At 32.7% G+C, this 24478-nt stretch overlaps 1 protein-coding gene and 1 pseudogene across 2 annotated transcripts; both read right to left on the reverse strand.

The window, feature by feature from the left end:
• Nucleotides 1-3087: 3087 nt before the first annotated feature.
• LOC127725613 (xaa-Arg dipeptidase-like) lies at nucleotides 3088-17178 on the reverse strand. Of its 2 annotated transcripts, none has more exons than XM_052232703.1 (6): nucleotides 17160-17178; nucleotides 9540-9689; nucleotides 8821-8963; nucleotides 7465-7619; nucleotides 5294-5528; nucleotides 3088-3396 (listed from the first exon to the last, which is right to left on the reverse strand). In XM_052232703.1, exons 3-6 carry the CDS (start codon nucleotides 8843-8845, stop codon nucleotides 3260-3262), a joined length of 552 nt encoding a protein of 183 aa, XP_052088663.1. In that variant the 5' UTR covers nucleotides 8846-8963; nucleotides 9540-9689; nucleotides 17160-17178; the 3' UTR covers nucleotides 3088-3259. The 2 variants fall into 2 exon arrangements, with proteins under 2 accessions (XP_052088663.1, XP_052088662.1); XM_052232702.1 differs by lacking the exon at nucleotides 17160-17178 and adding an exon at nucleotides 11714-12254.
• Nucleotides 16212-24275, reverse strand: LOC127725993 (peptidase M20 domain-containing protein 2-like; annotated as a pseudogene).
• Nucleotides 24276-24478: the final 203 nt, after the last annotated feature.

Here is a 24478-nt window from a genome sequence, read left to right on the forward strand (position 1 = left end):
GAAAAGTAGTACACACCTACAACAAAACAGCCCCCACGTATAGGCGCAAATATAAAACTATGTAGAATATATTTTCATTATTAAGGTATCAAATTGAAAGCGAAGGACCGGCGATCCCTGCAGAACACATATCGACTGATAATTATTAATTATACAAAAAGGCATGAATTAATTCTAAAATTGAGGGCATATAACTATAATAATAACTTTACAAATACAGAAGAGCATAAATATCAAGCACGGAGTAACTTTCTACGGCCTCCACACAGCTCGTCTAGTTTTTATTAAATTCTCTTTCAGATAAATTGTCACTCAATAAAGCACATTTTAGAAAGTACGTGTATCCTGTGTGTATTGGTTGATTAAGACAACATTTCAGTTACTCAACAAAAAGAAATGTTTTCCCAGTCTTAGGTCTAAAGAGGAGTAATTAATTTTCTATTGTTTCCTGTCTCAGCTATTGTTACATTCTATCAGTCGCAAAGCGCATCTTCAGCTCAGTAGTCAGTACTTTGTACTGACATGATGACATAATTTAAAACAAACCTTTTGGCTTTAAAGCTCTTCGACTGTCTCGGTTCTTATACATCCTTAACTTTCAAATATTCGGTTTTGGCGTTCCTGATGAAGGTTAATCTAGAAAAAATCTTTTGACGCATGAAATTCATAATGTGTTGTTTTTTTTTTAATTTCTAAAAGCCCTGAGTCGATACCGCTGCTTGGGGACTATCCGTCCCCAAGGGTATCTTCACTTCAGTAGTAAGTACTGACATGATTTACAATTAACCTTTCTCAAATTGTCCTTTTATAAATTATTAAGAAACTAAAGTTTCAACTCCCTCAGGCAAAGTTGACCTTGAGTGGATCTGGCTATTATTTTAAGGTCTCTTTTGATCGTATATCTCTTAAAAGTTTTCGGTTCTTATACATCCTTAGCTTTTAAATATTTGGCTTCCTGAGTGTGCCTTATGAAGGTAAATCAAGAAAAGCGCTTCGGTTGCATGAAATTAAAAAAAATCTGCATTCCCATGGGAACCAACTATGCCCCTCTTCTTGCCGACTTGTTCCTTTATTCACATGAGGCTAGCTTCATACAGGAACTTCTCAGGAAGAAAGAAAAGAAGTTAGCAGTATCCTTTAACTTAACTTTCCGCTACATAGATGATGTTCTCTCACTAAATAATTCAAAATTTGGTGACGATGTTGAACGCATCTATCCAATCGAACTTGAGATAAAGGATACAACAGATACAGTTAAGTCTGCCTCATATCTTGACTTACATCTAGAAATTGACAATTAGGGTCGGTTGAAAACAAAACTTTATGACAAAAGAGATGATTTTAGCTACCCAATTGTGAACTTTCCATTTTTATGTAGCAACATTCCAGCAGCGCCTGCATACGGAGTATATATCTCCCAGTTGATATGATACTCCAGGGCTTGTATTTTCTATCACGATTTCCTTAATAGAGGGTTGCTGCTCATAAGGAAGCTATTAAACCAAGAGTTTCAAGTGGTGAAGTTGAAATCATCCCTTCGTAAATTTACGGACGCCATCGCGAGTTGGTTGACCGTTACGGAAAACCCGTTTCACAGATGATAGCGGATATGTTCATAGCGTCGTAACTACGATGCAGTCCCCTTTTCCCGAATGTGACCTACCGAATTAGACTTATTACCGAGTTTGTACTAACATGAGCAACACGACGGGTGCCACATGTGGAGCAGGATCTGCTTACCCTTCCGGAGTTCAGAAATCACCCCCAGTTTTTGGCGGGGTTCGTGTTCCTCAGTCTTTAGTTTTTCTATGTTCTGATTGTGTACTATTGTTTGTCTGTTTGTCATTTTCTTTTAGCCATGGCGTTGTCAGTTTATTTTCGACTTATGAGTTTGAATGTCCCTTTGGTATCTTTCGCTCCTCTTTTAAAAAGGAGTTGTTTTCTTTTTTTTAAATCGATTCTTATTGCTGGTGATGCATACATAGGAGGAGAGCCTTACTAGTCTCGATTCGGTTTTAATTGTTAAAATTCTTTTGAGTTTTGTATTTTAATCATAATTTGTATACTTTGATTTACACGACTTGAACATTGATAAAGTCCTATTGCCTTAAATGAGTAAATTTAAACTTAATCTTAATCGTATTACCCGATGATTAATAAAAAAACAAATAGAAACTAAGGTTCCAACTTTCTCATTCAAAGTTCACCTCAGATGATTCGGCTATTCTTTCGATTCCCATTTTGGTCTAAAGAGTCTAACTTGTGTACGTACATTTACAGCCCTGTCTTTTAAGTGAATATGACTTAAGATTTAACAACATAAACTCACAAAAACACCAGTTGATAGATTGTTTGTTCATATATGTAGATACAGAGACACGATATTATCTCCGAACAATTCATATTTCTCTTAATGTATCAATTCAATTCAATTCACCAATTTAGTTCACTCTTCGGGTAATACTAAATTGATAACAAGTTTCTAAAGAAACTTAGTTTAACTCCGTTACATGTTCATGTGTTTGTTAAAAATAAGGCAACGTGCAGTGATTGCCTTATGTCATTTATCCATGATTACATTAAATATGAATTGTTGGTTTTGTCTCTTAGTTGTTTTTTTTTTTTTTGTTTATCAATTTCATTTTTATTTTATTTTTATGCGAATTTGGTTTCTGTATACATTTTTCTTATTGGTGCGATTTATAGCTTGACATCTGGAAAGCACCTGTCTAATGTTGCAGACGTTATTTGGAACTCTAAATGTCGTTTATATGTTCATGTTGGGTAGCTATCTCATTGAGGTATACCTTAACTCTTCTTTTATCTATAATAAGTAAAATTGGTTTATTCATTTTCAATTATTATTTTCATCTCACATATCCTAGTTAGATTGGGATTAAGGATACTACTAAAACTAAGAGGTCTGCTCATGTCTTGAAATTGACACAGATGCGCGACTTCAAACTGGAATTTATGACACACGTGATTTTTTAAACTTTCCAATTTGTCGCATTTCGCTTTGCAGCAGTTACAAGCCCCCTTCTAAATCATTTGGCGTTGACACATCTCAATTGATACGATACGCTCTTTTATGTTCATACTGTACGGACTTTATTACCAGGGATGTACTCCTTACAACTAAAATCAATAAATTAATAAAGAAAATGGTAACATCTGGTTAAAAAAGTTACAAAATTAAGCAAATCCAGCAGTTTACATAAATCTGTAAGGTTTCAGAACTTTTTTGTCATCGCCGATTTCATTGTGAATTTTGTTTGAATACTGCAAATTCGTCCCTTATATCTTTCAATAAGTTTTCATTCGTAAATATATCAAGACAGGTAAGTGCCATAGCTTTCGCTTGATTCAGAGTATGCAACTGAGCTTTTGGATCACCTGAAAAATATTAAGCATGTAAAGATTATAAAAGCATCCCGGTCAACAAAATGCTGTACAATTGAACAAATGTGCGTTCGTTTTAAACATTCATTAAAAGAAGGCTTTTGATTAACTTCCCTTTAAAAAAACGAAAAACACTGATAACACTATTTGATAGTTAATATTTTAGAAACTGAAACTACAATTTTCTAAGTACAGAAATAAAGGAATATTATTATGAAAAAAAGTTTTTTTTTCTAAATATTACATGAAGTTGCCTGCCTTGATGCATGACCCTTTTATGATAATTATACAGTCGAGAGTACGTTTAGTAATCAACAAGTTCTTTTCGAGTTGATGAAATTAACTTTAAGTTGATGTTTGAATAATTTGAATCTTATATCTCAAGAACTTTCCATAACAGTAACAGTCCTTATTGGGTACTAGGATTTCAGTAAACGGGTACGCATCAAGCCTGTCATATAATGCTTCTTTTTCATAATGGAGACACCATCTTCATTATCGAAATGTGCATCTGGTGCAGTAAAATAGGTGCTGCTAATGTTATTTCTTCATATAAAACATGTAAGCATTTTGAATGAATGATTTAACGCATATTTTGTGTATAATGAGGAAAGAAAATAACACAGGAACATCAATACAAAAAATATAAACACGAAAATAAAGAACCTATTTCAGTGTACCGAGTCTCACAGATACATACACATGTTTATCGACTACGAAAAGGACAATTATTGCTGTATACATTAGATTTATTTAAAGTTAGCTCTTTGGGCAGGAGTAAATTATCACAGTGTACTAAAATAAAACTTTTATTATTAGACATTTTGCGGAAACTACTTCTTTACCTAGGATTACACTAAGACTTAAACCCAATTGAGATACTTAGTAAAATGAAATGATATTTTTTTATCATATAAATACGTATTTTCGACGACACACAAATGCGGAAACATATGGTCACAACAGATGTATGAAATTTGAAAAAATCTGCATTCCCATGGGAACCAACTATGCCCCTCTTCTTGCCGACTTATTCCTTTATTCATATGAGGCTAGTTTCATACAGGAACTTCTTAGGAAGAAAGAAAAGAAATAAGGAGTATCCTTTAACTTAACTTTCCGCTACATAGATGATGTTCTCTCACTAAATAATTCAAAATTTGGTGACTATGTTGAACGCATCTATCCAATCGAACATGAGATAAAGGATACAACAGATACAGTTAAGTCTGCCTCATATCTTGACTTACATCTAGAAATTGACAATTAGGGTCGGTTGAAAACAAAACTTTATGACATTATTCAACTATAGAAAAACATCATAGGAGTTAGTCTTTTTTTTTTAACCGACGGTTTATATTTACACTTTGAAACGACCTAAGATTTAAATGCTACCTGAAAGTGTAATTGTAATCCTAATCGTAGGTGTATGACAGTTCCGCAAATGTCTACTAGTAGTACAAATATCATAAAGGAAATGAATGCTAAGTTTTATATTGTTTTCTTTTTAATGCAATATGGCTACAATTTCTCCTTTCATTTAAAGGACATGAATATTAAAACAATAGTAGTATAAAAAGAAATTATTCTTTAATGGTGTTAGCAACAATCTGCAAAAAGAATTTATAGAAGTACCCTATTACTGATTAAATTGTTCCTTTTTTAATAATGCCGTTTCTTTAACTATATCTAATATGCATTTAGGTCAATTTGATATTGTGAAAGGAGAAAACCTTTAAAATATATAAAGCTCCCAGCATATATCGATAGTTCTCATGATAGTGGAGAAATATATCTATTTTAAACTAAGAAGTGAAACATATAACTTTTATTGAACACGAGGTCTTCTGGGACGATTTCCCTGCTTTATCTTACAAACATGATACCATACCTGCCGCAGTGGTAAAATCTTTGGTATGATTTCCATAAATCGTGTCAATGTTGTAAATTGGATGAATGCTTGGAATAATTTGTGAAACATTCCCCATATCCGATGAACCTCCTATTTCGTCTTCCTTTGCGTCAAATTTTACACCAAGAGATTCTGCATTACTCCTGAAGGCGTCTGCCATTCGATTGTTACTTACCATATTCAAATAAGGCTTGCTAGAAAAATCGTACGATACCTATAACCAAACATCAAATAAATGATTTTAATAGGAATGAAAAAATATTAACACAACATCGTAGAACAAATAAAACTAAAAAAAAACTATCAAGTAACTTTAAACATTGAAATTACCACAATGTCATTAATGTACTATGACTACAAGTAACTTAAAACATTGAGATAACCACAATGTCATTAATGTACTATGACTTCAAGTAACTTAAAACATTGAAATAACCACAATGTCATTAATGTACTATGACTTCAAGTAACTTAAAACATCGAAATAACCACAATGTCATTAACGTACTATGACTTCAAGTAACTTAAAACATTGAAATAACCACAATGTCATTAACGTACTATGACTTCAACTAACTTAAAACATTGAGATAACCACAATGTCATTAATGTACTATGACTTCAAGTAACTTAAAACATTGAAATAACCACAATGTCATTTATGTACTATGACCTCAAGTAATGTCAAACATTGAAATAACCACAATGTCATTAATGTACTATGACTTCAAGTAATGTCAAAAAATATTATACTGATTACTTTTATAAAACTTACAGAAATGATAATGACCTTTTAAGAATGGTTCTTCGTAAAAATTTCCACCTATGACCAAAGGACCGTGATGTGAACAGCTATAGTTCACCGAGTAGTTTTCAACAAAAAGCAAAACTGAAACCGTATATCAAGTTATAAAAGCCCCCGGGATAACAAAATTTGTAACATCTCAATGGACAAAACGAAAGACCTGATTTATGTTAAAAACAGAAACAATAAAAAGACTAATTTTGCAGAAAAAAAAATCTGAATTTTATATTAAAATAAGGAGATTTTGTATAATAACAAATAAGGCAACTACCCAACCAAAGACCAATAAAAATTAAAGTTATCAACGTTAAGTCACCATAACACCATCAAGTAAGCTATAAAGGTCACCGACATGACAAAATGTGTTCAAACAGTTCAAACGAGAAATCCATGTCTAGATAAAATAATTTTAGAAAAAATCATGGTATAAAAAATCATGAAAGAACATTTTTACTCAATGTATTACATTCGTTATGTATATGAAACTAGGAATATGTTACATTTTTAAAAGGATACTAAGGTCTTTTTAGCATGTAGATCTTTCTTCTATTCAGTATTACAAACATTTACAATACATAGCTAGATTATAAGAAATTTTCAAGTCAAAATATGAAATTAAATGCAGTTTTTTTTTTCGGAAAATCAGCTGATTTCTCCACATTCATAAAACAGGAAATGAAATTTTATAGCTTGATAATTTTTTTTTTGCATTTTGCGTTTGCTGGCTCTTATGCCTTTAGAAAATTAAAAAAACTTTTTTCTTTGTTATCATCCTGATTTGATCAATTCTATTTCATACGACTTTCTATTAAAGTATATTTCAAACGCAGGTCTAAATGTATTAAATGTCATTAAGACTTCTTGTATGCCTCAAGTGTTTATATGTTCGTTTTTATATAACTTTGAATGCATGCATGGCCAATTTCTTTAAAAATTGATTGTTTAAAATGAAAATCTGTTATTTGGCATTTAATTTAATATCGCAACTTTCTTTAATTGCTGTACGAATTCTGAAAATAAATGTCAAAATGTTTGCCAATTGATAAAAAAAAATGTCTATACGGTCTCTACAGTAAATATTAATTATATAATCCCTACTAAACAGCGGGGCTGTATATCTAAGGACCGGAACAGCCAATCGAATGTGACTTGAAGTTATTGAAATATAATTTTGAGCAGAACATCATTCAGACAAGTTGCTATCACTGTCAATCTATTCATGACATCATTAGTTAGTTTCAATGTTAATACATGTTAAATATTAGACTATATCAACTTATTGTTATTAACTTAAGGGACTTCAAGGGACTACAAATACTTGTCTTAAAGTTCTGGCTTATTATACCTGACACCCAGTGCCTGTTGCTGCTGAGTCAAAACAGGATCTCATCTTGTCTTTCAGCTGATCTAGTTCTTGTTTGTTTGGTGCTCTGTATGAATATTCGAGTTCAGTTAATTCTGGTATGATATTTGACTTGATTCCACCATTTTTTATTATACCTACAAAAAAAACTTCTTCTACTAATATCAATACAATTCATATAAAAGATAAAAGGGATTACAGAAAAAAAACATGTTCAACAGACACTCGTCAATACCCTGTTGTAGTCCTTTGTGTTCAATAAACTAAATGATTCCCTGTGTTTGCATATATCATTCTTTTTCTATTCCTAAATTTAAAAATTCGTTGAATGTTATTTTTTTTCTAGAACATTATATTTACAGGTTAGATAAAGATTGGAAAGTATTCAAAAGTATATGGTTTCTGTTAATCTGTAAAAGTTACTTTTGTGTTATTGCAAGGAATAACCCAGTCAGCTACATTAGAAGATTCATTTGGCAAACCCTACAAGATCTGAAATATGCATACCTGACATGTGCATATTCTGACACCGGACTCAGACTTCTTTTAAACTGAGTTTTACTGTGCGTATTGCTGTGTGTTTGTTTATTCTACATTGGCTAGAGGTATAGGGGGAGGGTTGTGATCTCACAAAACATATTTAACCCCGCCGCATTTTTGCGCCTGTCCCAAGTCAGGAGCCTCTGGCCTTTGTTTGTCTTGTAGGTTTTTCAATTTTAGTTCATGTATATGTTTTGGAGTTAAGTGTGACGTCCGTTTTCATTGAACTAGTACACATGTTTGTTTACGGGCCAGATGAAGCCCACCTCCGGGTGCGGAATTTTCTCGCTGTGTTGAAAACCCATTAGTGGCCTTCGGCTGTTTTCTGCTCTTTTGTCGGGTTGTTGTCTCTTTGACACATTCCCCATTTCCATTCACAATTTTATACCATAACATATGACAAGAGGAGCATCGCCATCTTAAAAAAGAGCAAAATTATTATCGTCTTATTTCTCGAATATTTAGTTGAAATTTTTAAATTTTGTACCAGTTTTGTCATAGATACGATAGACACAATTGATTGTTACTACTAGCTTTATTAAGCTATACATGTAATTAATATGCTTGTTTCTTGCTTGCTGGGAAGTTTAACGTTCACCAGTACTGCTCCGTAATATTTTATTGCACTAGTGTACGTTTTAATTACGGGTATAAAATCTGTTTGTATTTTCGATGAACATTATTAATTTTTCTGGTGATATATTCAAAACAGATTTTCAGGATTTAATTTATCCGTATATACTTATAGGACATGCCATTTTGAGTAAACATCTCTTATGATTCAATTCATTTTCATACCATGAACTCTCCATGTAGGTTTCATCTGTTGCCTTAGGCAGGACACCGTCTGATAGCATAGTACCGCTGCATCAAGGGCGTTAACTCCATTCCATGGGTAGACTGCAGCGTGTGCAGCTTTCCCAATGTATTTGATATTAACCCTGCCAAAATAACTCTGGCTAAGATAAAAAGTTCAATGTATTTATGAAAAGCCATTTTGAAATATCATTGTACTTTATAAATGGTCAGTTTGAGTATTGGAATGTATTGGATTAACAAACATTGGGTTTTAAGAAACCATATTTTACAAAAAATGTAATAATTAAATTGTTAGTTTCAATATGAAAGCAACATAATTATACCGATGTTATAGTCTCATAAATCGATTAAGAAAACAAATCAAGGTAATAACATGAACACCAAAAGGTTGTAGAACAGATTCCTCGACAGGGTACCTTAAAACATAATGATAATTGTTTTTAAATTATTCATTATGTATTCAAACTCTTGTTTTTGAATTGCAGTAATTGATATATATATATATTTATCAAACATCAATCTAAGATACCAGGCTTATATTTTGTACGCAAGACGCGCGTTGCGTTTACAACAGTAACGCTCGAATCAAAAAAGTTAAAAAATCAAATTATAAAGTAAGATAGACTGAACTTTATATGGTATTTTCCTTAAATTGTCAAATACTAGTAGATCAATATCAATATTAATAAAATTCTTACCTATCAATCGCTGTCAGGGAAACATGAGAGCTAGTTTTTTGAAGAAGGATGAACCATCATGGCTACATCAATATCATCAAAGACACCATTATTGATCATGTCAATTTTCCCGCCCCCTCCTTCCTCTGCAGGGGTACCTAAAACAGTTATCTGAAAACCCAAATAAATACACATTTATAAGACACATTTTATCATTATTCATTTGTTGACATGTTGTATAAAAACGGCTGCAATATGTCTCGTTCAAATGGGCAGTCAAACTTCATTGAACAGCATTGCGTAACGCTCAAACAATTCACTGATAAGTCTAATGTACACAAAAAGCGTGTCTGGCGTAATTAATAAAATCCCTAACGTCTTTCCTTACTTTTTGAGGAAATTGCATTAATGCGTAACTGAGCGAGACCAGGTGCTTCAACAGAGTAAAGACTTTCTGCTATGCATGCGAATTTAAGCTCAGTGAAAATGTCACAATAGAGAAAAAGAACAAAAGGATAAATTTACAGATCATACGTTAATAAAACGGCAATCTTAAGACCCAATAGAAAAAGAAGATATCTCAATTTTCCGGCACCAGATAATATATGTCATAACAATATGTCAAAGTCACCTCAAGTCGGAAACAAATGTGAATGAAAAAAAAAACTATCATATATTTCAAATCAACGCCGAATTCCCAAAAGAAAAACGTTAACAAACCACTCACTAGATTCATGATATTGAAAATGCATGTAAGCAAAAAGGCGAATTAAATGAACTCCTGATTTCCATATGCCACAGTGTCCTATGCAACAATAGGTCCAGACCTTTTAACACCGGGTTATATTTGGGTCAGTTTATTTCTTATGTTCATAATCTAATATGTATAGGCTACTGGATTAAAGATGTCCTTGTAATGAAAAAGATCTATTGGTTGTAAAGTTTAAGACAAACGTCGAAGAAGAAAGCGAAAGCATGACTTATAGAAAAATAACGAAAAAAAGAAAAATAATAGTAAAAACAGAAAAAATACATATGAATCAAAAAAATTAGCAGCAAAAACGTTGTTAAATTCAGTGCTTCACTAAAAGTAAGTAGTTTCTCCTTCTCAACTGGCGACACCTATTGCATTGCTCAATGTTGAGGAGCAATAAAAACAAAATAACAAATATGAGCATAATAAATGTCGGTTTCCTCTAGTCTCGTTTTACTTCTATTGGGCTATTGACCATGCTAATGAACTAAAATTCCTCGAAAGAATAAAATTCCGTCAGCAATTTCTTTTCTACAGACAAGATACTTGTTGATATAGATACTTGGACATTTTTATGTTATAATTTTCTCAACTGAATGCACATAATACATTTGTATATCTATTTGTGGTATTTTCAGTATATTGGTCCTCCATACTGGATACTTTCGATTTTCGATTTAAAATATTTTGTAACGAGCAGCCCTGGAAATGCACAACTGGTGAATCAATATAAAGATAAGGAGATGTGGTATGATTGCCAATGAGACACTTCCACCAAAGTTCAAATGAAGTGGATGAAAGCAATTGTAGGCAACCTTACGGCATTCCACAATAAGAAAACCCAATACCGTATAGTCGGCTATTAAAGACCCAGACATGAAAAATATGAAACAATTTAATTGAGAAATCCAACAGCCTAATTTATAACAAAACAATTTACGAAAAACAAATATGACAGACATGAACCAATTGCAAGTACAACCACTATACTACAGGATCCTGACTTAGGACAGGCACATAAAGTAAACATGTTTGAACGCTCCAACCCTCCACTAACCTGTAACAGTGGTGTAACAGTACAACATAAGAACAAACTATGAAAATCAGTTGAAAAAGGCTCTTCAGATCAATAAAAAGCAGAAAAACACAGATCGGACGTGGCTGGATATTTATTCTTCCCCCATAACAAAAAATACTTAGAATACAGAGCTAAGAGTAATCTCAGTTACTGACAGCTAGTTCAAAGCAAATAACCACTAATAAGAAAATATTGTATCTAAGACCAAGACAAGTTTCTTTCGAAATATTATAGAATGATGTCACTGCTGGTACAAAGCTGCCCAAATCCTATCCTTATGCAATCAAAGGACATGTGTTGCAGCCGACTATTTCTCTTTATTTTCTCGCTTAACGTTAACCTACAAGTAACGGTTTTGCTTACCCTGCCAAATGGTTTTTCCAATTTCTCCAATGCTGCTTTTATTCCAAGACCAGCCGCAACACCAGCTTCAGCAATCAAATTATGTCCGCATGCATGTCAAATCTCCGGTAACGCATCGTACTCACAAATTACAGCAATATTGGGTCCAATTTTGGCGGTGCCTACTTCAGCTTTAAATCCAGTCTCTAAAACAAATTTTTTGGTAACGTCGAAGCCCTTAGATTCAAGAAAATTGGCTAGTTTTTCGTGTGCATGATGTTCAATAAAATTAAGTTCCGGATTTCGCCATATATCTTTGCTCAGTTCTTCAAGTTCTTCTGATGCCTCGTCGATTCTTTGAAATGTCGATTGTTTTAATAAATCCATTTAATCAATAGTAACCAGTTTGCTTATACTTATACGTTGTCCATATAGTTATGCTTGTGATTACTTATATTCTCTGGAAGCAAAGGTTATAATATTGAGTATTTGATTTATCAAAAAACAGTTTATTTAAAGTTGTAGTCATAACGTGCATGAATTTACGTTTATTAAATGGTATGATACAAAAGGAATTCAATGTCAAACAAATTGTAATTCAATACAATTAAAATTGCCGGTGGATGATCATTGTTAATAATAGAATAAAGTTGAATATATTATAGTTTATTTAGAAAAATGCCAAAGAGTACACATTTATCTGTATGATATCCAATAAGGTAAATTTTATATACATAATAAACGGAAGTATTTTCAGTGACCTAAAAACTATGTAAAATCAGTTCTCGATTCAATTGGTTAGCGCACTTACATGTATTAGCACGCACGGTGTTTGATAATAAATAAAGGGGGTGATTTATGTAGAATGCACATTTAGGGATTATTTGGCACTGTGGATTAACCGAACATTAATACACTGCATTATATCATTGCTTATACTTTTCAATTGTTCTAGAAATTTGAATATAAGTAACAGATTAATTAGGGTTCAATGCAAAAATACGATTTCCATAGACAAATTGTACGAAGTTTTTTTATTTAGTTATCCTTATTAAAATGAACAAATTTGCCGTTAAGAGAGTCAATTACATACGAACGTTCTCACTCAAGAAAATGATGCTGTTATACAGTTGATATTAAAACACGTAATATTTCCTGAACGAACAAAACATGATGAGAGATGCATTTCCAAGGGAAAAAATACAACTTCAAAATTAAACCAAATTAGAGATCTGAATTGGTATATATATTTCTCAATATAGTGGTTCAACAGTAGATAAATGTCTATAAAGTTTTAAATCACTCGATTCTATCGGGAATAAATATAACAGAAACAACGAAATACCCCTCATCCCCTATTTAGAATTTGTATTAGAAGCGTGTAAGTAAGTTCAAAGTATAAGATGGGAATTAAAATTTAGAATGGAATCAACAAGGTCATTGTAATTTTAATATCCCATTCTGTTCACCCTGTATGAAAGGCTTCTTTCAATATCCCCTTCTGTTAACCTTGTGTGGAAGGCTTCTTTTGATATCCCATTCTGTTAACCTTGTGTGAAAGATTTTTAAATAGGTCCTATTGCCAAGATAAGATTCTAAACTATTTACTGTGGATTCATTTATTTTCGTGGGTATCAATTTTCGTGGATTGAGGAAAACTTATATGTTCGTGGATATTTAATTTCGTGGTTTTGCCGATGTCTGCATACATGCCTATAAAAAATTAGTAGTTCGTTGAACATTTGATTTCGTGGTTTGCCTGTACACACGAAATCCACGAAAATTGGTATCCAACAAATAATTATGAATCCACAGTACACCCAAGGTCGTTTGAATACCAAGACTAGACGTCTGCATACTAAAATTTTACCGATTTTACATACATAAGAAAGAAATTGTAAGAAGTAATCAACGAAACATTAAGCACAGTGGTACCGTTTATGATTTTGGCATTACACAACCTGCTACATATGCAACATTTAGCAAATTTGTTTGTCAAAAAAATGAAAGTATTAAACAGAGACTAAAATCCTAGTGGTGTCAAGGAGATTGAAGTAAAGACCATCTACAGAGTAGTTTTAAGCAATTTCTTTGATACTGCTACTGTCTTTATTATCTATACGGTCGTGAAAGACCAATAAAGGAGGAGACAAATCAAAAGAAAAATAAATTAAACAAAAATATCGAACTCCAAAGGTAAATTCAAAAAGGAAGTCCAAAAAACTGACAAAATAAAACGTTATCAATTATCTTAACGAGTGAAAAACGGCTGTCAAACTCCCGAATAAATGCAGGCATTTTCCGAAGAAAGAGGTGGGTTAAATCTGGTTTTATAGCTAGCTAAACCTCCTACTTTTATGATAGTTGTTAAAAAGAGGCGAAAGATTTCAGAGGGACATTCAAACTCATAAGTCGAAAAAATAAACTGACAACGCAATGGCTCAAAAAGAAAAAGACCAACTGACAAACAATAGTACACAAAACACAACATAGAAAACTAAAGACTGAGCCACACGAACCCCACCAAAAACTGCTGGTAATATTTCCATTATATTGACAAAATTGGGTGAGCAACCCAAACAGACATAATAGGGAAATGTGAGAAACGAAACAGGTTTTAAGATAAACAAACAAAACGAATATGAAAAGTAAAAACACAAAAATAGAATTTAAATTTGGCTGAGACGAATTTTCATAAAAATCGGAAATAATATCATGCTTTGGAAGTGTATGGTCGGTAAGGAGCACCCATTGAAGGGAACAAAGCGGTTATTAGTGGAATTCAGTAAATGTCAAAATTGGTACAAATCGTTTTGTACCGCAGAACAATAGAATTTCGGAAAATTAACTTTGGAACAATACCTTGAATAGAAGAGGACGATAGCACAATCATAACTCTTGTCAAGTCTTAAGTTTTAATCGCCATTTGATACCAATCTAACAGGTGTAAAGTACGATGAAGGCCAACTTAATCTAAATGACGCCCACAAAACATGTACCAAATGCAAAGATAATCTCATGAAGGAATTTTAAGTAGTTCGAAAATAAATAGGGTACATTGAAAACTCAAATGTGAATATAAAGTTAGTTTTGTTCCATTCATGCTGACAACTTCTGAAATACTGCATATTCTTCTTTGTTTTTCCTTTAACAGATCTTTGTCTTGATACAACCCTAAACAATTAACGCCATCGCCTTACCTTGAGTAAGGGTCGGTGGTTTTGGCTTTTGGGTCACCTTTAATTAAGAGTATGATAGTTCCAATGTCATATTAAGACTTTAACGATCAAAACCATGAATACATAGCGGTTCAATATACGATGTTTTAAGGGATTCGCAGCGCAATAATTGTCGTTTTTTATTCATAGTACTGAAACGTTTTTATTCGATCAAACTGTTTATTACATTAAATATTCGAAATTGGCAAAAAATGCAATACAAAGGAAAAAGTCAATGTATTTGACTATACCAGTTCTAATGTTGTCAGATAGTGTTCATACGTTTTGTGAACTGTTTCAGCAATTCAAAATGTTGCAACTTCAGTAATTTTCTAGAGACTGATTCTTCTTTTATTTTGTGATTGAACTATGTTCTGATTATATCTTTTTACATAATGATACTTTCTTTACAAATTTCGCTATATTATACATTAAAGTCTCCATTCTCGCATTTTATATGCATCAGATTTATCAAATTTCATTGTAAAACAATAAATGAAACGTTTATCATTGACAAACGTTGTTTCTACTCTTTTACGGTAAAAAGGTATATTTTCCGGATAAATTAACTCAAAACGGAATAACAGATACATTTTGATGATTGTTCTGATGGAAAATAGTGTCAAATGGTCAATGGTCACTTGGCTGTCTTCAATGTGGTTTTCGACATGTCAAACAACAGATTGAATCATACACTGATAAACATTATCTCGATTACATGACTGAATAAGTAAATTGTCGATTAAGCACGTAAGACTTAATATCTAACTTGTCTATTCTAGAGTCAACACATTCAAGGTTATATAACGACTTAGTTTAAAGGTAATGTGTTTTAAGCCTACCTTTCTACTAACCAATATCAAATAAACACCAAATAGTCTTGATTAAGACATTCTTATTTTATAGTATTAAAGGGGATCTTATATATAACCTCATCAATTTCACAATATTATACTTTCCTTTAAACATAATCAGTCTTTCCTATATGTTAGTAAAAGACAAATAGTGTATCCATGTAAACAGTGAACGAAAAAATATTTAACAAAGCTTTTATCAGACGCCACATTTTTACAGTATTGGACTCCATGTACCAACCTAATAATTCCTTTTTTCATAATAGTATTGAATAAATTGTTTTGTCCGACTCCCTTATGTTGTGAATGCTATAAATACAGAGATGTTTTATGATTGCAAATGAGACATATTCCACAACCACAAACTTAGGGACGAGGGTGTAAACATAATAAGTAATAAGGCCTTTCCTTTTCACTTCTCTATGTGAATAATCAATTTTGGATTAGTTATTCTTTGTGTTGGCAGTAATAATGCATATTTAATGTACCTGATGCTAAAGCAAAGTCTATTTGATTAACAGAAGTTGTTCCAATTGCATAACGGGTGAATGCTTGGAACAACTTGGGATACATTGCCCATATCAGTAGATCCTCCAATCTGACCTTCTGCTGAGTCAAACTTCATCCCTAAAGACTCAGCATTTCCCGTAAAAGCGGTTTCTATACGCTTGTTGATTACAAAATTCAGACAAGGTCTTCCTGTGAACTCATAATCAACGTTAAAAATTGTTTATAAAGTGATAACATTTCTTGTCTTTACAAATAAAAGTGTACGAGTAATAACCGTTTCAAAGTAATTAACCACTAGACCTTACTCCTCCAATCTTATTTCTTTCCCGCAATAATTTTCCAACAGCTGCTGTGGTATATACCCACCATTATTTTCATCAAAAAATAAAAGGAATAAATAAAGGCAACAGTAGTATACCGCTATTCAAACTTCATAAATCGATTAAGAGAAATCAAATCCGGGTTACAAACTAAATCGAGGGAAACACATCAACATGATCAACAAGAAGAGGAAAACAACGGAGCAACAGAAACACTGAACCGCAACATACATAGAAACGGACTATTTGATAACAACTGCCATATTCCTGACTTGGTACAGGACATTTTAAGACAAAATGGTGGGTTGAACCTGGTTGTATGGCTAACCAAACCTCCCGTTTATATGGCAATGTTAAAAAATATCGCTAAAATGACAACACTACGTGACAGGAATACTGTATTGATAAATACAAATAAAGCCATGAATTGTCTGTGACCGATATATTTATACAGATTTTGATAGCAATTACTTTGCTTCACTGAAATTTAGAAATATATTACTAATGTCCTGAACTATTACTTACATCTAGAAATATATTACTAATGTCTTGAACTATTACTTACATCTATCCGACTTGAAATGAGGAACAATATTACGGTTTTGCAGCTATTTTTAGAAGGAAATATCTTAAAAAATAAATTTAGATATAAATCTAGGTTGATTTAGAAAACATGCCTCGGTTAGTGTATGATTTCAAACAGGAAAAAGTTTCCATGGTAAAACGTTAAGTAGTTTGAAAACTTGATGTTAGTTCGAATAATAATTTATTAGATGATGTGACTTTGTGTGTGGTCACTGAGTGATTTTTCGTACCAAAATATACTGCATGCTTAACAAATTCATGTTAGTGATGTTTGATTATTATCTCGTGAATATAAGTGTACTTTAAAAAAGCGTTAGGGAAGACCGTCGAAAACTTTATGGGAAAGTACAACCTCACTTTAGAATGTATATTTAGGCAACAATAATTTAAAATGAAATGTATCTACATAATCATCATAATTTTGAGAATATTCATTCGTAATTTCTATTGCACTAATCTTATTGCTGTCTTGGAGACACTAGGTGATAAAAATCTATCAATTCTGACTGATGAAAACCACTGACGAACGTTGCATACAGACGTCACTCTGTAGGTTTATTATAAAGAAGTTTACTCCCAATACTATGCAAGACATAAATTCGATTGCCTTCCCAAAAATAAATCTGGTTGATACCCTCAAAATAGTAATACATTTTCTTTATTCAAAATAGATGACTTATCTGACAGAAAAATATTGGTTCGGAATCACTTTGGATGACAAAAGTGGGCTTTCTGAATTATGTATTTTCAATGGAATAAAACAAACCTGACAGCATGTCGCCACAGCAGCTGCCTCAAAACATGCTTTCATTTTGTCTCTTAGTTCATGAAATTCCTTTTTGCTTGGTGTTCTGAAGTAGAACTCTAGCTCTGATAAATCTGGTATGATGTTTGGCTTGACTCCTCCATTCTTTATTATCCCTTGTCATTGAAAAGAAGCGGTACATTCATTTCTTTACGTTATTGTAACTATAATACAGTATATGAAGCCTAGATTCGACCAAGATTAGCTTGGTCGATGTTCTACATTCTTGAAAACATGATCTTTTTATCTTTGAAAATTAAAGCAAAATTTCATTATACTTTCAAAGAAGTCTTTCCCTTGTTCATATCATATAAATGTATTTGAATAATGTACTATACCAAAATCATTTCTATTTTAAAAGTTATACTGGGTCATGAAATATATTTGGACTAAACAATCTAATTAATATAATATACATTTACAAAGCAAATTTTCCTTTATTCAACTATTGACCGTGTACTCTCCATGTTTGTTTCAACTGTTGTCTCAAGCAGGAAACATTTTGGTAGCATAATACAGCAGCATCCAGGGCATTTACTCCTTCCCAAGGATAAGCTGCTGCGTGAGCTGCTTTTCCTATATATTTGATAGTGACTCTAAAATAAACATAGCTTAATCATTTGAAATTTCTATTTATAGTTCAATATCATAAATGTATTATTCCATTTGTCTTATTCACGATGGGTTGACTAATGTTTTAAACAATGAACATAATATGTGTACTACAAGATGCCATGATAACCTTTGTATTGTACCGGTGTTTACAGTTCTTATTCACAAAGTCTTAGTTACCAGTATTGTTTTGTATAATTGTCAAGATTCTTACTCTGGTATTTACTATCTTCACTCTTAATTAGTTGTTTACCCTCATTTTATAATCACTTCTGTGTCCTTTACTTAAAAATTTCACATTATCTCTTAGATTTATAACTATAAACCAGTAACTTGTATGGAATAATATTTGAACCATATTCAGTGAAGCATACCACTTACCCATCAACAGCGAGCATTTGTACATTTGAAATTGTCTTTGGGAACGGATGTACAATCATGGCTACATTTATCTTATTGAATGCACCAGATTCAATCAAGTCTATTTTACCGCCATATCCTTCTTCATCTGGAGTTCAAGATAGTAATCTAAAATTGAGTTTTCTATGAGATGTCAATTCTTAAGTAGAATGCACCGCGTAAACACACTTTCTCAAACATTGTTAAATTTGATAGATGCTTTGTGTGCTTCTTTGTTAAATGTTTGTTTGTTTTGAGATTGTGACACAGTGATGACTGCTGTACCCATATTTTGACAATGTTACCTATTATGTCTGTTTTTGTTCACGCATCGTTGTAAATATAGTGAAGTTTGATGCAACTGTCATACAGCAGAGATGTTTAACGCTATAAAGCCAGGTTCAATCCACCATTTTCTACATTTGGGGATGCCTGTACCGTGTCGGGAATGTGACAGTTGTTGTCCATTCGTTTGATGTGTTTTGTCGTTTGGCTTTGCCGTTTGATTTGGGTTTTCCTCGAAGTTCAGTATTTTTGTGATTTTGCTTCTTAAACGTGACAAAAACTAAACTTACAACTGGAAGGGGAAGATTATTTTAAACAAACCAACATTCATTCAAAGAAAACATACAACACCGATTGCATAACTCGGAAACATGAAACGACTACAAACTATATTTCTGGACATAAAATTTAAAAAGAAAAATTGCTAGATCATTACCGTCAACAAAAACGATGCACTGTGTTTGTATTTCCTGTGTTGATATTCTCCTAAACACTTCGAAAAGCCTGCTCGTTAGTTTTTGGTGTCGTGATCGAACTTATGATATTAAATTTGATCTGACTAACTATTTGCATTTTAAGAAGTTTTAAACAATTATATATTCTATCTATAAATCATTCGGTTTAAAAATTACAAGTTGTCTGCAGCCATTCCTTCCAATAAACACTCTTTGTTTCTTTTCTTTTATTTTGAAAGCTCTCACAACATCACGTAAACATAACATTCGAAAAATGGCTTTCGAAAGATTTACACACACACAATCATTTGGTTGATTGTTATGGTATATCTGTGTCACATATAAAACCGGGAATGTTCCACTTGTTCTAACCACAAACTTAACTGTGACATCACCCCGAACAATCACCGAATTTTTGACTTGAGCACCTGAATTGACACTCAGATTTTATTGATACTAAATCTTGTCGCTCAATCTTTACTTGTAGTGTAGTGTTTCATGTATGTATATTTGTCTTTTCGTCGTTTCACTATGGCCAAAGTATTGTTTGGTTTTTTTTTTATTATTTCTGGTTTTTGATTGCGCCGTTGGTTTTTATCTTACCCTTTACGAGACTCGCGGCTGGATAATATATTAGGATTGCCGATGTAGCTTATCACTCATCAATCAACAGGAAGCATTGGTACATTTGATTTGTAAATATATTGATATTATCAGATTGATAATAACGAAAAGGGACATATACATATACAGTCTTCAGACATGCTTGCATAGAATTTATTAAACTAGATGAAACCATTGTTTCTACCATTATATTAATAAAATAATTAGAGCAGAAAATCGAGTCAATAGATGTTACGTATGTTTATTGGTATTGTACAGTAAGGATGTGCTTACCTTTCCCATTGGAGTCCCTGACCGTTTGAATGCTGCTTACACACCAATGGCTACAGCAATTCCAGACTCTGCAATCAAATTATGACCACAAGCGTGACCAATCTCAGGAAGAACATCATAATCGCAAATAACTGCAATGTTCGGTCGGTTATCTGTTGATCCTAATTCAGCTTTGAAAGCCTTGTCTAGTATACAGTTTCTGTGTATTCTAAACCCTTTTATTCTAGTATATTCGTCAGGACATAATGAGCATGAATTTCGTTTAATCCTAGTTCTTGCCTTTTCCACAATATTTGGCTAATGCTGTTCAAATCTTTCGATGCATTATCTATTGCTAAACATGCAACTTGTCTCAGGGTTTCCTTTGTTAAAATACCGACTAATACTACATGTATTCAATTCAAAGACAAGTTTATTTATTGTAAACTTTTATCTTTCAAAGAGGATGAAAATATGGAACATGATGTTCTTATACTGTTTATTCAGCGTTATTATAAAACATAACGAAAAATGAGGAAGACTATATGAAAGGGGGATAGGGCAATCAAAAATCACTATTCGAAGAACAGAAAATACCTTGGCCAAAATAAAACGGCGAAAACAAGTCCACAAAACACTATACAGAAAATAAGATATAAGCGACAAAAATTTCACCAATAATCAGGGTGAACTCAATTGTTCCGAAAGGGTGAACAGTGCCTGTTCCACAAGTATCATGCTCATGCTTGTTAAATGTGCACCCCTACTAGTCAACTTGGTCTTTTGGTTGCTCTTTTTCATATGACGCAGAATTCATGAAATACCTTCTCAAAGACAAAATAAAAGCATCATGTATAATTCCTTAATTTCTCCCGGATTTGGTTTTTTTCTCAATCGATTTATGAATTTCGAATAGCGGTATACTACTGTTGCCTTTATTCAGAACGATTGTCACTCAATAAACCACATTTGAGAGAGTATTTGAATCTTGTGTATCCTTGCAGTGAAGTTGAAATTAAAAATTCGTGAAATATACTACCGAAACTCGATGGTCTGCTTAACATCTGGATCTTTTACTTGATATTGACACAAATGGACTTAAAACGTTACAATTTCAGGTTTCATCTTTCTCAGCAGTAACACAATATGTCATATCGTATGGCGATATCTCAATTGATACGTAACGCGTGCATGACATTTAAACATTTCAAAAACTTCATTATCAAGGCTGTGCTTCTGACGCAATAAAACTGCCCCAGCACGGTAATGAGAAAAGGACGACTGAAATGGACTAAACAATTGTTGTGAACATCATGAACGTCTGTTACTCAACAACAAAAATGTTTTTCCATGCTAAGGTCTAAAGAAGAGTAGTATAATTTCCGATTGTCTCCTATCAGCTATTGTTACATTCTATCAGTTCCCTAGAGTATCTTTAGCTCAGTGATCAGTACATAGGTAAGTGTTGTTTTCATTTTTATTTTATTAACATTTATTGCTGGTGACGCATATATAGCAGAAGAGCCTTATTTTCTATTCTTTATTTTTTTATATACTTTGATTTACGCGATTTGAGCATTGATAAAGTCCTACTGTTGCAAATGAATAAATTTAAACTTAATTATAATCGTATTTCCCGATGATCAATCAAAACAAATTTAAAACTAAGGTTCCTACTCCCTCACTCAAAGTTTACCTTAGATGATTTGTCTATTCCTTTTAGTCCCTTTTTGGTCTTATTTAGCCTAACGTGTCTACGTATTTTTACAGCTCTGCCTTTCAAATGTTTACGACTGAGCGTTCCTGATGAAGGTATATCCAGAAAAGCGCTACGGACGCACAAAATTAAAAAGTGTTATTTTCGTTCATTATCGCAAATGCTTTTTATTTCCAGATTACTAAACTATATCCTCTTGAAGTTTTAAACAATCAATGACAATAGTTCTGGAAACTTTAGAATTTTTTAAATAAGATTTCAAAATTGATATAGCTTTTTAGGGTAACAAGGTCTAAACTCAGCACCCAAGAACATTGCATTACTCTGTCAACTAAACTAAGAGCTTATTCTATATGCACAATATAGTCAGCTATTAATTAACCAGGGACAGAAACAAAAAGTAACATTTATTTGTTATGCATTATCGTCTGCTCAAAAATATTAGCTGTAGTAAAATACATATGACCAATACCATATATAAATATAATAGAGAAAAGATTTCCAAGGATCTCAGGTATTCTTTGAAATACAGAGGGCCGCGGTAGCCAAGTGGTCTTAGAAGTCCAAATACTGTATCACTAGCCTATTAACACTGAGGTTGTGAGTTCGAATCACGCACGTTGCAGGTGCGCTCGACTCCAATCTTAATTTACTAGGATTGTCAGTTTTCCTACCGAAATTCGATTGTTCTATCTGGGCACTCCGGCTTCCTCCACAATAAAAACGGACCGCCATGAAATAGCACAATAGTGCAGAAAGTGGCGTTAAACACCAATCAATCACGAAGTGTATCAAAATCTTTTGGTCTTGGATAAGCTACATTCTCTTGAAGGTCAGTTTTTCAGTATTGAAAGATTTGATTAAATAAATCATTTTTGATTGATAATATTAATGTTTGTTTTTTAAATAAAGTATACCGTAAGCTGATTACAATTCCATCGAAGACTACCATTACCAACCTTATTAAATATGTATTCCTCTTCCTTTATTAATGAAAGTTCTTAAGGTAATACCATGGAAGTAAATAGTCAATATAATACTTCCATTGTAATAACAATTTGATAACATTTTTTTCAAAAGGCAACATTCAGTGATAGCCTTATTTCATTTATCATTGGTTACATAAAATATAAAATGTTGTGGCTTTTTTTCTGGCGGTATATTTTGTAAATCAATTTTATTTTTATTTTCTATTTTGTGAATATCGTTTCTGTATACGTTTTTCTTAATGGTGCGATTTGTAGCTTGCCATTTGGAAAGCACATGTCTAATGCTGCAGACTTTATTTTTGAAATCTAAATGTCTTTTGAATATTCATGTTTGGTTGCTATCTCATTGACGTATACCCTAACTGTTCTTTTATCTATAACAAGTAACATTGGTTTATAATATTGACCGACAGCATATTTGTTGAGTTTGATGGATTGATATTTCAACAGACAGTCGGTAATGCAATGGGTATTGATACGGCGTTCTAACGGGTCGACTTTTTTGTACTTATTTAAAGCAGAATTCATACAAAACCTACTTAAGGACAAATAGAAAAGCAATCTCGAAAAGTTCTGTTATTTAACGTTCAGATATATTGATGTTTACTCATTTTTCAAGAAGTGTTTGCATCTCATGTATCTCAATAAACTTTGGTTTAAGGATACTACCGAAACTAGGAGGTTTGCTCATGGGTTGATCTTTTCCTAGATATTGACACAGATGGGTGACTCCAAACTACAATCCATGACACAAGTTATTTTTTAAACTTTCCAATTTGTCGCATTTCCGCTTCGCAGTACTTTCCTGCCCACTTTTAAATCATTTGCCATTGACATATTTAAATTGATACGACATGCTTTTGTATGTTCACACTGTACGGACTCTATTACCAGCAGAGATACGAGGAAAATCGGTTAAAATCGACCCTACATAAGTTTTACCGATAGCATCACGCATTTGGTTGACTGGTACGATAATTCTGTGTCTCAAACCACTAGCGACATGTTTTCACAGTCTTACACATTTAGATACCAAAATAGTCGTCTTATTTGTAATCTGTATTGTGACAATTTGACTGAGTGTTGATTCGCATAGCATAGGAGTAGACGCTAAACCTGTCGACGCATCCTATATTGCTCATTTTGCTATTCCCTTAATAT

The sequence above is a fragment of the Mytilus californianus genome, unplaced genomic scaffold, assembly GCF_021869535.1.
Source record: "Mytilus californianus isolate M0D057914Y unplaced genomic scaffold, xbMytCali1.0.p SCAF_15, whole genome shotgun sequence".
In the NCBI taxonomy this organism is placed as follows: domain Eukaryota; kingdom Metazoa; phylum Mollusca; class Bivalvia; order Mytilida; family Mytilidae; genus Mytilus; species Mytilus californianus.

Excerpts from the sequence above, each read along its gene's own strand:
- LOC127725613 (XM_052232703.1), bottom strand. The coding sequence starts at position 8,845 with ATGAAACCTACATGGAGAGTTCATG. Across the intron at positions 7,620-8,820 it reads ACCTACATGGAGAGTTCATG|GTATAATAAAAAATGGTGGA; the intron begins GTATGAAAATGA and ends TTTTTTTTGTAG. Across the intron at positions 5,529-7,464 it reads CAACAGGCACTGGGTGTCAG|GTATCGTACGATTTTTCTAG; the intron begins GTATAATAAGCC and ends GTTTGGTTATAG.